The sequence below is a fragment of the Ovis aries genome, chromosome 20 (genome assembly GCF_016772045.2).
Source record: "Ovis aries strain OAR_USU_Benz2616 breed Rambouillet chromosome 20, ARS-UI_Ramb_v3.0, whole genome shotgun sequence".
NCBI classification, from domain to species: Eukaryota; Metazoa; Chordata; class Mammalia; order Artiodactyla; family Bovidae; genus Ovis; species Ovis aries.
In genome coordinates this window covers 31,142,339-31,156,398 of record NC_056073.1, presented here as the reverse complement: position 1 = coordinate 31,156,398, position 14,060 = coordinate 31,142,339, and the positions used below count along the sequence as shown (strand labels likewise).

Here is a 14,060-nt window from a genome sequence, read left to right as displayed (position 1 = left end):
ATTTAGCCAATCACATCAGCATTCTTGGATTTTAAGACTTCACATTTTAAAGTTTGTAATACCATGTTCTAAACATAATCTAGTTTTGTTCAATGTATCTGTATGAATTTCCTTTTTCCTTTTCAGTTTTCAAAAATTTTCCATCCTTTTGTGCCCTTCTCAATCGCATGTCTTATCTACGTACATTATTTCAAGACCTGATAGGCTTTTTCATAACTTGATTGTCCCTCAACATATGGAAGTTTACTTTCATCTTTTCTTACAGAACTCTATACTTTTCTTTGTACCTGTCTCGGTCTTACGTGTAGCTGTGTCTAAAATGACTTACAAAAAAATAACCAGTGACTCTTTCTCCTTGAAATAGGGCAAACTGCTGAATCTTCTGTAAGTCTGACAATCGTTCATTTGCTTTCCAATTTTTCTTGGTGTTTATAATACAGATCTAGTGAAGCCACTGTTTTGCAGAGGCTAAATCTTTTGAAAAATCTGACCAAAACTCCGTAATAATTTCAGTGACACATTATGTGATACATTTCTACTTCTAGAGATACTAGTACCCCTCTCTCCCCCACATACACCATTAAGGTTTTTGATGGACATTACATTTTAAAACATTTTCTCAGCATGTGTTAAGTCAGAGATTGTCAAATACTCACCAAAATGAGCCATAAAGAGGGTATTTGAATGAAGCTTTGCTTTTCACCTGATAAGCATCTTGAGGGCCCACAAGCAAACAGCTTCTAGGAACCTCAAGTGTTAGAATCAACATTCAAATACTTTCATAGTACAGAAGTTGTGATTACTGGAGATTTTTGGCAGCCTATTGCTGGAAAACTGCAATTTAGAGGCCCAGTCTAGGTCACAGCCCTCTGATATATTTGAATGGCTTTGAAAAGAGCCTTTGGTTGCTGTCCTTTCACTAGACACTTGGATTGCTCACTGGCATTCTGCACTATGACTACTTGCTCTGTACTTTGTGATGGTGGCTCTCGGTTTTTTTGGGTAGGAGCGCAGGCTGGATTTTGGGCAGGACGCCAGCCTGAGCAATAGTCACACCCCCCAGCAGCTTGTAGAGTTCCTCATCATTACGGATGGCCAGCTGCAAATGGCGAGGAATGAGGCGGGTCTTCTTGTTGTCACGTGATGCATTACCTGTTAATTCTAAGACCTCAGCCATTAAGTACTCCAACACCGCTGCCAAGTATACTGGCGCACCTGCCCCAACGCGCTCGACATAGCTGCCCTTGTGGAGCAGGCGATAGATCCTGCCCACCGGAAACTGCAAACCTGCTCTGGAAAAGCGGCTTTTTACCTTAGCACAGGCCTTGCCGCCTTGCTTCTCGCGACCCGACATAATTCCCCAACGAAATAGTGATACACATACAAAAACAGAATAAATCTACTGGCCTATTTATAGCCTGACTGTAGGTTGTACTTTGCTTTCTGATTGGCTGATGGCCGTCTAGCCAATCAACAAAGATCAAGCAAATCACCTCATTTGCATATACGACACTCCCAGGTATCCAATCAGACGTTGGCCTCTTGACACGTCACTTCAGCGCCTTGCCTATAAATACCACTCTTTCCACCCGCTGAAGCGTCTTTGATTGTTCGGCGTACACTAGAGTTGCTTATTTTACTGCCAGCTGTTCATATTATAATAAGGTCGTTTGAATAGTGAAGAGTTGCTAACACTGAAAAGAACTGATAACACTGAAGAGCTGCTGACACTAGCCATGCCGGAGGTGTCTTCAAAGGGTGCAACTATCTCCAAGAAAGGCTTTAAGAAAGCTGTTACTAAAACTCAGAAGAAAGAAGGGAAAAAGCGCAGGAGATGCAGAAGAGAGAGCTATTCAATATACATCTACAAAGTCTTAAAGCAAGTTCACCCAGATACGGGCATCTCATCAAAAGCTATGAGCATTATGAATTCTTTTGTCACTGATATCTTTGAGCGTATTGCAGGTGAGGCGTCGCGCCTGGCGCATTACAATAAGCGCTCAACCATCACATCCAGGGAGATCCAGACTGCTGTGCGCCTGCTGCTGCCTGGGGAATTGGCTAAGCACGCCGTGTCTGAAGGCACCAAGGCTGTTACCAAGTACACGAGCTCCAAATAAAGTTGTAAAAGTAACCAGTTTTTAACAACCCCAAGGCTCTTTTCAGAGCCACTTAACACACTTGAAAAAGCTGTGGGCTCATTTTATGGTAGCTAGCTAGTAAAGATCTGCGGAAGACCCCAGTTCGATTCGTGGGTCTGGAATGTTCCCCTGGTAAAGGCTAGGCTACCCACTCCCGAATTCTTGGCCTTCCCTGGGGGCTCAGATGGTAAAAGATTCCGCTTGCAGTGGGGAAGGCTTGAGTTCCATCCCCTGGAGAAGGGAATGGATACGTAATTACTCCAGTGTTAGCTGGAGAATTCGTGGACAGAGGAGCCTGGTGAGCTGCAGTCATGGAGTTGCAAAGAGTTGGGACTGAGATTTAAGTGAGTACTAGGACTGATAGTTAAATACTCTCCGTTAAACACAGGTGTTACTGTGTAACGAGTGTCCTCAAAAGGCCTCAATAAATTCAGAAAAGCTTGATGGTATACAATGGATGGTATACAATGTAAAAGTTTCTCAGAATAATGGAGTCAGGAAGGCTATTTGGGTTTTCGTTTCTCTGAATGACTTAAAAAAATTTTTTTTTTTTTCTATGAAGGGCCTAAAGCTGTGCAGAGATCTAGAAAAGGAGTGTGATAAAAGGAACAGAACATTAACACATTAAGGGTAGCTTTTTTCCACTGTTGGTGGCTAAGGAAGTTGGGACCCTCTGGGCCAGCCTAACTCTAAATGTAAGCACATAGGCTTTTTTGCCCGAATGCCACAGGTTTGTATGCTGTTCAGTGCCTATTACCCCTGGAATGTGGGAATACTGCCATCACCCATATTGTAATCCAACAACCTGGCTACCCAAAATTGACTAGGAAACTGCATGGTTCTGGGAGGCCGACATTGCTAACTCTTCAGGGCAAGTCACAGGACACGTGACTATGAATTTTGTTTACTTTGTTTTCCAATTTAAAATTTGTGTTTCCCTTTTCTTCAGTCTTCAAACATTCACTAATTGTGTGTGTGCATGTGTGTGTAAGAGAGAGAGGAGGTCTTTACTCTCATTGTTTCCATTGTAGTTTAGTGAGGCAGACATAAACACACAAGGTCATTTCAGTTGACTATGAGTGAGCGAGATAATTCAGTGCCTAAGGAAGGCTTTGTATTCTCTTTAATTTACTCTATAATACTTCTATCCAGATAGTGTGATGTAAATTTTGTGAGTCAAGGTTAAGCTAAACCTTAAGATCTGTTTGGTAATATGTGAAGTGTAATAGGCTGAACTATGTCCTGCAAGAAGATATGTCCAAGTCTTAATCTCTGATACCTAAATGTGAGCTTTGTTTGCAAATAGGGTATAGTTAAGAATTTTGAGATCATCCTGGTAAAATTTAGGGTATCCTTATGAGAGAAGGGAGAGGGGCATCAGAGCTGCAAAGTAGAGGACCATATGAAAACTGAGGCAGGCAGAGGTTGGAGTGGCGCAGCTTCAAGCCAAGGAACACCAAGGACTGTCAGCTGCCACCAGAGGCCAGGAAAGAGACATATAAATAGAACAGACTCTCCTTCGGTGCCTCCACAAAGAACCAGCCCTACTGGCACTGATACTGGGCTTCTTGGCCTTCAAAACAGTGAAAGAATATATTTGTTTTACATCAACCAGTTTTTGGCAACTTGTTGTAGCTGCCCTAGGAAGCTAATAAGTGGACTTTCCTAATGAGAAATTCATTCTGAAGAGGTTATCATTTGATCCACTACAAATTCTTCAAAATTACACTAGAGTACTGATAGCAGAAGTAATGAGAGAAATTCAGTGGGAAAAAAAAAAAAAGTGATCAAGATGCATGTCAAGAGCAGATACACTTGCATGAATTGAGTGGGATACCCCAGTAACTCCAGTATTCCGTGGCTGCAGAACTGGCTTTCTCCATGAAAGAATCTTAAAATCATTAGTCTAACAGCTAATGAAGATTCAGTTATCTGATCCCAACTGTATTGTTAGCAGAATTCTGCCATCTGATTTCTATGTCATCTGTCTTAGCTTTTATTGTAGTATTTTCTGTGAAAGTCTAGTTGATCCTAATGAAAGTGACAATGAAAGTCACTCAGTCATGTCCTACTCTTCGTGACCCCATGGACTATACAGTCCTTGGAATTCTCTAGGCCAGAATACTGGAGTGGGTATCCTTTCCCTTCTCCAGGTGATCTTCCTGATCCTATATACATCCTCTTAAAATAAAATTCTAAATACAAACAATAAAATATTAATTTTAATATTATCCAGATGACATCACCAGACCAAGAAATTCAGGAACTTTAAATTTCAGCAGCTGTAGGGCATCTGGCCTAATCCAGAATTTTCACACAATGCAGAAAATGCAAAGCAGCAAAATAGCCTTAATGCTCCCATGTCAGACGTGGCTACTATCTTAATCTTTCCAGTTTTCAGGTCCCTTTCACTAACACCTTATTTAAAACAAACTTGAAATAGACATAGGAGAGAAGGTTAAGCCATGTTCCTCATGGCACTCAACCATAAAACCTCCCTGAAAACACATTTTGAGAGCTCCCTTCTTTGAAATGTCTTGAGATCAGAGACTTCACTTACTACTAGTCACATGTGACTATCAAATTACCTGCTTAACCATATTACAGATGGGGAGTGAAAAAAAAAACGGATGTTAATCATTTTTCACTCTAGTGATAGAGCCTGCCCGCATATATTAACCAGCCAAACAAAAAGCCTACAGCCCTTTAGAAACTTAAGTGGCTCTTAAAAGAGCCTTTGGGTTCACAAAGGTCGTCTGATGGCCGAAACTTTACTTTGAGCTGGTGTACTTGGTGACAGCCTTGGTGCCCTCAGACACCGCGTGCTTGGCCAGCTCCCCAGGCAGCAGCAGGCGTACAGCCGTTTGGATTTCCCTGGACGTGATAGTGGATCGCTTGTTATAATGTGCCAGGCGCGACGCCTCGCCTGCGATGCGCTCGAAAATGTCACTGACAAACGAATTCATGATGCTCATGGCCTTTGAAGAGATGCCGGTATCTGGGTGAACTTGCTTCAGCACCTTGTAGATGTAAATTGAATAGCTCTCTTTTCGACATCTCTTCCGCTTTTTCCCTTCCTTCTTCTGGGTTTTAGTTACAGCTTTCTTGAAGCCTTTTTTAGAAATGGTAGTGCCCTTTGTAGTCAGCTCTGGCATGGTAGACGCACAACTCCTAGATGGCAAAAGACTAGCACTGACTCAACGCCAACTGTGGTATTTATAGGTACGGCCCTCAGATGCCCTGTTGGGCAGCTCACATCTGATTGGATAATGGGTATGTGTATGTAAATGAAGTGACTCCAGTAACGTACTCTGATGTGATACAAGAGTATCAGCCAATCAGATAGCGAATCGCAACCTACCTGAGATTATAAACAGACCCCCCCCCCCCCCCCCGCACGTGCCCTAACGGTAACATTTTCCGTTATAACAGGTCTGCGTCGTTAGTTATGTCTGGTCGTGGAAAGCAGGGTGGTAAAGTACGTGTTAAGGCCAAAACCCGGTCATCCAGAGCAGGCCTGCAGTTCCTGTGGGCCGAGTCCACCGCCTGCTCCGAAAGGGCAACTACGCAGAACGTGCTGGGGCAGGTGCACCCGTGTACCTGGCGGCGGTGCTGGAGTACCTGACGGCTGAGATCCTGGACCTGGCGGGCAATGCGGCCAGAGACAAGAAGAAGACACGCATCATCTCGCGTCACCTGCAATTAGCTATCCGTAATGATGAGGAGCTCAACAAGCTGCTGGGCGGTGTCCTGCCCAACATCCAGGCTGTGCTGCTGCCCAAGAAGACTGAGAGTCACCACAAGTTCCAGTGCAAGTAACACCTCCGAAGTTGTTAAGCTAAGCAAACGACCTGAACGTCTGAAGAGAGTTGGAAAAGTACCAAATTGAAACCAAAGGCTCTTTTTAGAGCCACTTACAATTTCTGAGAAAGAGCTTAGGTTTATAAAAGAAAAATCCAAAGCAAGTAACTGATTGGCTAGCAATAAAAAAGAACTTGCCCACAACCTCTGAAGCAGTAAATGTACCACGATTTTGACAAAACTCGTGATCTTGAGTGAATATTTTTGTATTTTTTGGGAGTAGACAGAGGAGGCTCCTAGTGGGCGGGGAGTGGGGGAGGTGTGTGCAGGGGGGAGGTGATGGGGGAGTTAGGGTAGTGGGCGGGTTAGAGATTCCATTCTCCTTGGGGAAAAGAGCAAATTTTAGCTCAACTTTTTATGTTTGGAGAGAATGTCAGCCAAGCAACTGGCAAACCAACATGCATCACGGCAGCTTTTTCCTCTCAAATGCCTTCTAGTAAGGGACTGCCAAGAGTTCTAGGATGATTCTATATCCTGAAAGCTGTGGACATGTCAAGCCAAAAAACGAGACATAACTATTTGACAGGTAATTTTACATGAAAAACAGTAAATAGGTTGATTTCTTAACGTATTAGTATATATCGATATTACACTTGGTAAGTAATATGACAAAACAGCTTTCTACCGCCAATTATTCAGAAACAGTAGGCGCTGAATTCAACAGATTTAACCACTGAAAGTGAAGCAAAATATTTTGTTGAGCTGTAGCACTGCATATGAGTGAGCACCCACAGAGACAACTGAAAAACAGGAAAGCAGCCAAATTCAAAATTCTTGTATGGAATCGAAAGCATCTGTCAACTCAAGAAACATTTGAAACCTAAAAGTTGAGAGTTATGTTTTATCTGGCGGGACTTTTTAGGACTTCAGGCCCTGGGGACAGCATCTCAAGTAACCCTGAGAGAACTGCTCCAGGGAGATGAGGGGAGGAGCCAGGTTATATAGACGTTTTGCAACAAAGAGCATGTAATCTGAACATTAAAAATTATTAAAGAAAACCAGATATCTCAAGTTAACGAAGTTAGCCCTTTTCTATACATTAGTTCAGTTCAGTCACTCAGTTGTGTCCAACTCTTTGCAACCCCATGAATCGCAGCATGCCAGGCCTCCCTGTCCATCACCATCTCCCGGAGTTCACCTGAACTCATGTCCTTCGAGTCAGTGATGCCATCCAGCCATCTCATCCTCTGTCATCCCTTTCTCCTCCTGCCCCCAATCTCTCCCAGCATCAAAGTCTTTTCCAATGAGTCAACTCTTCGCATGAGGCGGCCAAAGTACTGGAGTTTCAGCTTTAGCATCAGTCCTTCCAAAGAAATCCCAGGGTTAATCTCCTTTAGAATGGACTCGTTGGACCTCCTTGCAGTCCGAGGGACTCTCAAGAGTCTTCTCCAACACCAGAGTTCAAAAGCATCAATTCTTTGGTGCTCAGACTTCTTCACAGTCAAACTCTCACATCCATACATGACTACTGGAAAACCATAGCCTTGATTAGACAGACCTTTGTTGGCAAAGTAATGTCTCTGCTTTTCAATACGCTGTCTAGGTTGGGCATAACTTTTCTTCCAAGGAGTAAGCGTTTTTCAATTTCATGGCTGCAGTAATTTTGGAGCCACCCAAAATAAAGTCTGACGCTGTTTCCAGTTTCGCCATCTATTTCCCATGAAGTGATGGGACCGGATGCCATGATCTTCGTTTTCTGAATGTTGAGCTTTAAGCCAACTTTTTTACTCTCCTCTTTCACTTTCATCAAGAGGCTTTTAGTTCCTCTTCACTTTCTGCCATAAGGGTGGTGTCATCTGCATATCTGAGGTTATTGATATTTCTCCCAGCAATTTTGATTCCAGCTTGCGTTTCTTCCAGTCCAGCATTTCTCATGATGTACTCTGCATATAAGTTAAATAAGCAGGGTGACAATATACAGCCTTGACATACTCCTTTTCCTATTTGGAACCAGTCTGTTGTTCCATGTCCAGTTCTAACTGTTGCTTCCTGACCTGCATACAGATTTCTCAAGGGGCAGGTCAGGTGGTCTGGTATGCCCATCTCTTTATTTTCCGGAGTTTATTGTGATCCACACAGTCAAAGGCTTTGGCATAGTCAATAAAGCAGAAATAGATGTTTTTCTGGAACTCTCTTGCTTTTTCCATGATCCAGCAGATGTCGGCAATTTGATCTCTGGTTCCTCTGCCTTTTCTAAAACCAGCTTGAACATCTGGAAGTTCACGGTTCACATATTGCTGAAGCCTGGCTTGGAGACTTTTGAGCATTACTCTACTAGCATGTGAGATGGGTGCAATTGTTTGGTAGTTTGAGCATTCTTTGGCATTGCCTTTCTTTGGGATTGGAATGAAAACTGACCTTTTCTAGTCCTGCAGCCACTGCTGAGTTTTCCAAATTTGCTGGCATATTGAGTGCAGCACTTTCACAGCATCATCTTTCAGGATTTGAAATAGCTCTACTGGAATTCTATCACCTCCACTAGCCTTGTTCATAGTGATGCTTTCTAAGGCCCACATGACTTCACATTACAGGATGTCTGGCTCTAGATGAGTGATCACACCATCGTGATTATCCAGGTCATGAAGATCTTTTTTGTACAGTTCTTCTGTGTATTCTTGCTACCTCTTCTTAATATCTTCTGCTTCTGTTAGGTCCATACCATTTCTGTCCTTTGTCAAGCCCATCTTTGCATGAAATGTTCCCTTGATATCTCTAATTTTCTTGAAGAGATCTCTAGTCTTTCCCATTCTGTTGGTTTCCTCTATTTCTTTGCATTGATCGCTGAAGAAGGCTTTCTTATGTTTTCTTGCTAGTCTTTGGAACTCTGCTTTCAGATGTTTCTATCTTTCCTTTTCTCCTTTGCTTTTTGCTTCTCTTCTTTCCACAGCTATTTGTAAGGCCTCCCCAGACAGCCATTTTGCTTTTTTGCATTTCTTTTCCATGGGGATGGTCTTGATCCCTGTCTCCTGTACAATGTCACGAACCTCATTCCATAGTTCATCAGGCACTCTATCTATCAGATCTAGGCCCTTAAATCTATTTCTCACTTCCACTGTACAATCATAAGGGATTTGATTTAGGTCATACCTGAATGGTCTAGCAGTTTTCCCTACTTTCTTCAATTTAAGTCTGAATTTGGTAATAAGGAGTTCATGATCTGAGCCAAAGTCAGCTCCTGGTCTTGTTTTTGTTGACTGTATAGAGCTTCTCCATCTTTGGCTGTAAAGAATATAATCAATCTGATTTCGGTGTTGACCACCTGGTGATGTCCATGTGTAGAGTCTTCTCTTGTGTTGTTGGAAGAGGGTGTTTGCTATGACCAGTGCGTTCTCTTGGCAAAACTCTATTAGTCTTTGCCCTGCTTCATTCAGCATTCCAAGGCCAAATTTGCCTGTTACTCCAGGTGTTTCTTGACTTCCTACTTTTGCATTCCAGTCCCCTATAATGAAAAGGACATCTTTATTTTGGTGTTAGTTCTAAAAGGTTGTAGGTCTTCATAGAACCGTTCAACTTCAGCCTCTTCAGCGTTATTGGTTGGGGCATAGACTTGGATAACTGTGATATTGAATGGTTCGCCTTGGAAATGAACAGAGAATATTGTGTCGTTTTTGAGATTGCATCCAAGTACTGCATTTTGGACTCTTTTGTTGTCCATGATGGCTACTCCATTTCTTCTGAGGGATTCTGGCCCACAGTAGTAGATATAATGGTCATCTGAGTTAAATTCACCCATTCCAGTCCATTTTAGTTCGCTGATTCCTAGAATGTCAACGTTCACTCTTGCCATCTCTTGTTTGACCACTTCCAATTTGCCTTGATTCATGGACCTGACATTCCAGGTTCCTATGCAATATTACTTTTTACAGCATCGGGCCTTGCTTCTATCACCAGTCACATCCACAGCTGGGTATTGTTTTTGCTTTGGCTTCATCCCTTCATTCTTTCTGGAGTTATTTCTCCACTGATCTCCAGTAGCATATTGGGCACCTACTGACATGGGGAGTTCCTCTTTCAGTATCCTATCATTTTGCCTTTTCATACTGTTCATGGGGTTCTCAAGGCAAGAATACTGAAGTGGTTTGCCATTCCCTTCTCCAGTGGACGACATTCTGTCAGACCTCTCCACCATGACCCACCCGTCTTGGGTTGCCCCGCAGGCATGGCTTAGTTTCATTGAGTTAGACAAGGCTGTGGTCCTAGTGTGATTAGATTGACTAGTTTTCTGTGAGTATGGTTTCAGTGTGTCTGCCCTCTGATGCCCTCTTGCAACACCTACCATCTTACTTGGGTTTCTCTTACCTTGGGCATGGGTTATCTCTTCATGGCTGCTCCAGCAAAGCGCAGCTGCTGCTCCTTACCTTGGATGAGGGGTATCTTTCTATCATGGGAAGCTGCAATAGTTTGGGCTTGGTGAAATCATTCCTTTGATACACACCTCAGCTTTCTGGGGCCAGTATCCCATTTTCCCCCCATATCCTAAGCTTCCTCAGGGCTCACTGTAGGGTGTGGCTGCAGTATGATGGCTGTTAGATGGCAGGTATTCTTTCCTTCCTGAGTCCTCCTAGGGCTCATCAACCATCTGTGGTGACTGCAATTGCTGATGACTGTGATATCCTTTGTTCTCTGATATGGCACGAAAAATTTCATCTCTCATATAAAAAATTTTCAGGGAGGGAGGGTCAAGAGAGAGGGGATATATGTATACTTACAGCTGATTCACATTTTGTACAGCATAACTAACACAACATTGTAAAGTAGTTATCCTCCAATTAAAAAGTTAAAAAATGATCTTTAAAAATTTCCAAACACAACACAAAAGAAACATCTACATGTTTATAACTTGAAAATTCCTTAAACAATTGCAAAGTTAAAAAGGTTTTGAACATTATTTTTGTCTATAAAAGTAGACCCAAATCTATACATAGAATTACAGTGTTTAAAAATTTTAAGAATACTGATGAAATGTAAGAGTTTCTGAAAAATTATAAATTGCTTAAATTGGACCTAGAAAGCAGTGAGGAGTAAGATAAATGGGGAAAGAAAGTCATCAATGAGCTACCATTCTCAAAGATTAGGCTTCCAAGAGGGAGTTCTTTTAGACATTTAAGGAAAAGATAAATCTATGGCTAATAAAATGGTTCTAAATTGTGAAAAAAGTTTCATTTATATTTTTGAAGAAATATGAAATTTAATGAAGAAAGCATGCTACTAAATGCAGTACAATATAAATTTTAAATAATCCATAAATCTCCATTAAATATGAATAACTAACTTTGGCAACACATTAACAAGATTACCAAACAAGAATATAAGAATGTACCAGTGTTTTCTTCAACGTTCAATAAAACCAAATAAAGGGAAAATAAAGTCTTATGTTAAACTCAGGAGGCACTAACATTTGCTAGTATGTTTAACTGAATAGTTTTTGTTTCTTAGTGGAAACCTAGTGATTACTGTTAGCAGACTTTTTCTTATTGCTATATTTTAATATTATTCTGGACTATGTTAGACAAATCATTAAAGAGATATTAAGAGGATTCTGCTGTAGCAAAAGAAGGAAAATAAAATTAGGTGTCATCTTTCAGAGAAAGAGCTGTGGTCAAGTTTCAAAAAAATAGCATTTCATAAGTCATTTATATTCAATGTAATGTTACCTATAACTACTTCAGAATGCTGGTGTTAATCTCAGTTTGTTCAAACTGTTACATGAGAAGCCATTTTAATGAGTAAAATGAAATCAGGCTTCTTCGGTAAGTGATGGCTGTTTTTCATTTATAATTTCAGAAAGCCACAGCAAATACTTAAGAAAAGAATTCATACTCCACCAGAATTGGATGGTGGAAAAATTGGAGAGAATGGGGGTTAAAGACAAAAGAATCAGGAGAAACAAGGACAAATGAGGCTTGATGATAAAGCCTGAAGTGGAAATAAGTGCCTCTACTTAAGTGGGTAAATGAGGAGCTGAAGGGTTAAGTGAGCAATGATGCTCTAAAGCAGTCTACCACACAAAATAGGGGAAACTGCCTACTGCTGTGAGTTATGTTACACAACATCTAAGCTGGGAACAACAGCGTTGATAGAATTAAAACACACAAATTTACATCCAATGCAGTAGAAAGTGAAGGTGAAAATCAGTCAAGTCCTGATTCTTTGCGACCCCATGGACTGTGTCCATGGAATTCTCCAAGCCTGAATACTGGAGTGGGTAGCCTTTCCCTTCTCCAAGGGATCTTCCCAACCCAGGGATCAAACCCAGGTCTCCCCCATTACAGGCAGATCCTTTACCAGCTGAGCCACGAGGGAAGCAATGCAGCAGAGTGGGTTTCTTCTTTAAACTACAGTTCACATTAAAAAATACATTTATGTGAGTAAAATTACTCTCAGAGATACACATGCACACTAATAACTTAAAAAAAAGTTTTCAGAAATAATATGCCATTGCTGGAAGTGTTACAGCAAAGAGCCAATTGGCACTACAGTTGGATCTGCTTCTTTCACTTTGTTTAACCTTTGATTAACTTTTGCTTCCCATCGCTTTTGTTCACTAAAAGGATACTGTTTATATGTAATGGCCTGCCTCAGGGAACCCTGTCCCTGGGCCTGAATTTTAAACCGAAGTGCCTTAGTTCAGGACCCTGTACACCTGTGGATGTTTACAGGAAGGAAGAACTTACCACATTAGCTGTGCCAAATTGAAAGCTGTCACTTGAATTTGCCAGACAAATGTGCTTGCAAATGAAACACATAACTCAAATACATTAAAGAAAAGAGGGGAGACATTAAACATATTCTAATGAGGAACCCTGAGAACAGAAAGAAAAGCTACTGAGATTGAGCCCTTAGAGAGCGTGGAATTTGAGATATAGAGACACAACAAAAACCCTATCCAGCATGTCAGTGAATTGTTTCTGATCATTAATCCTGGCCCTTCATCACAGCAATCTTTAGTGAAATGAAATGGCCCTGTTGTTTATTCATGATGTATCACTGAGATAAATACAGAATATGGGAGGCAGAGGAGAAGGATGAAATTTAGCAAAGAAATGGAATTTTTCTTTCTTCTAATGGTATTGATGTAGAGGATTAGATGGGCTCCAGGTTAGACATTTACAATTGGCCTCCTGTTTCCATTTCATGTGGCACGAAGGTGTGGGCTTCAGGCTGGATGCCTACAACTGTTAGCATTTCCTGAGACAAGAGATAGGTGGGCTCCAGTTGAGGTATTTACAGTCAGCCTCCTGTTTGCCCTCTGAAATGGAAGTAACAACAGAAACAGGGTAAACGGCCAGTGTTTGTGTCTTATAAACACGTTAAGGTCATAGTCATAGTAAGGACAAAGAGGGGCAAAACTCTGTTTGAGTAAAGGATTAAGGGATCCTTGTCCCCCCCTCTCTGGGGACAAAGGAGACACTACACATGCACAGAAAGGCTCCTGTGGGTCACAAGTCAAGGGATAATGCCAGGCCATAATGAGTCTTGCTCCTCCCAGAAACCTTCACTTTGAGATCCATCTTGGCTGAGGGGTGAGTGAACCCCAGAGGAGTGTCCCAGGGTAGGTTAGGCGTGAAAAAAGAAACCAGATACTTGGCTAAAGGCAGACAAAGACCTGGAAGAACTATAAATGACTTAACCACCTCTTCACTGTGCTCCTCCTCATTAGGGAGGATGTCCACACTTTCTCTCCAGGCAAGCATCTCTGCCTTGCTTCTGTCTTAACTAAACAAGTGATTTCTCTATGGCTCTCCCACTTGTTGTTATGCTATGTCTCTAATAATAAACTTTGTACCTGCATTTGCAGTTTCTGCCTCTGTGATAAATGTATTTTTCATTGGGAGCAAAGACCTAGAGGAAAATAGCTTCTAGCCTTTAGCCCTTGCTGGTCTGGTGGCTAGGATTCCTGGTTCTCATCCAGGATACCCAGGTTCAATTCCTGGGTGGAGAATTAAGATCTTGTTTCATGCCACCATTCACTGCTGCCTTGCTGAGATCAATATAAGGCAATTTAAAGATAAATTTAACACCAAACAAGGGGTATGGCTGGCCCTTTAAGAGTATTTG

At 41.7% G+C, this 14,060-nt stretch overlaps 3 protein-coding genes and 1 pseudogene across 3 annotated transcripts; 2 read left to right on the top strand and 2 right to left on the bottom strand.

Annotated features, from left to right (window-relative positions):
- Positions 1-958: 958 nt before the first annotated feature.
- On the bottom strand, positions 959-1,384 carry LOC114109629 (histone H2A type 1-A-like). Its single transcript, XM_027958741.2, has one exon. It carries the CDS (start codon positions 1,352-1,354, stop codon positions 959-961), a length of 396 nt encoding a protein of 131 aa, XP_027814542.1. The 5' UTR covers positions 1,355-1,384.
- A 215-nt stretch (positions 1,385-1,599) lies between these two features.
- Positions 1,600-2,120, top strand: LOC101115661 (histone H2B type 1-A). The gene has a single exon (XM_015102808.4). It carries the CDS (start codon positions 1,737-1,739, stop codon positions 2,118-2,120), a length of 384 nt encoding a protein of 127 aa, XP_014958294.1. The 5' UTR covers positions 1,600-1,736.
- Positions 2,121-4,912: 2,792 nt separating this feature from the next.
- On the bottom strand, positions 4,913-5,332 carry LOC101115410 (histone H2B type 1-A-like). The gene has a single exon (XM_004019092.5). It carries the CDS (start codon positions 5,294-5,296, stop codon positions 4,913-4,915), a length of 384 nt encoding a protein of 127 aa, XP_004019141.1. The 5' UTR covers positions 5,297-5,332.
- Positions 5,333-5,538: 206 nt separating this feature from the next.
- On the top strand, positions 5,539-5,960 carry LOC101106294 (histone H2A type 1-like; annotated as a pseudogene).
- The last annotated feature ends 8,100 nt before the right edge of the window (positions 5,961-14,060 follow it).

Excerpts from the sequence above, each read along its gene's own strand:
- LOC101115410 (XM_004019092.5), bottom strand. The coding sequence starts at position 5,296 with ATGCCAGAGCTGACTACAAAGGGCACTACCATTTCTAAAAAAGGCTTC.
- LOC114109629 (XM_027958741.2), bottom strand. The coding sequence starts at position 1,354 with ATGTCGGGTCGCGAGAAGCAAGGCGGCAAGGCCTGTGCTAAGGTAAAA.
- LOC101115661 (XM_015102808.4), top strand. The coding sequence starts at position 1,737 with ATGCCGGAGGTGTCTTCAAAGGGTGCAACTATCTCCAAGAAAGGCTTT.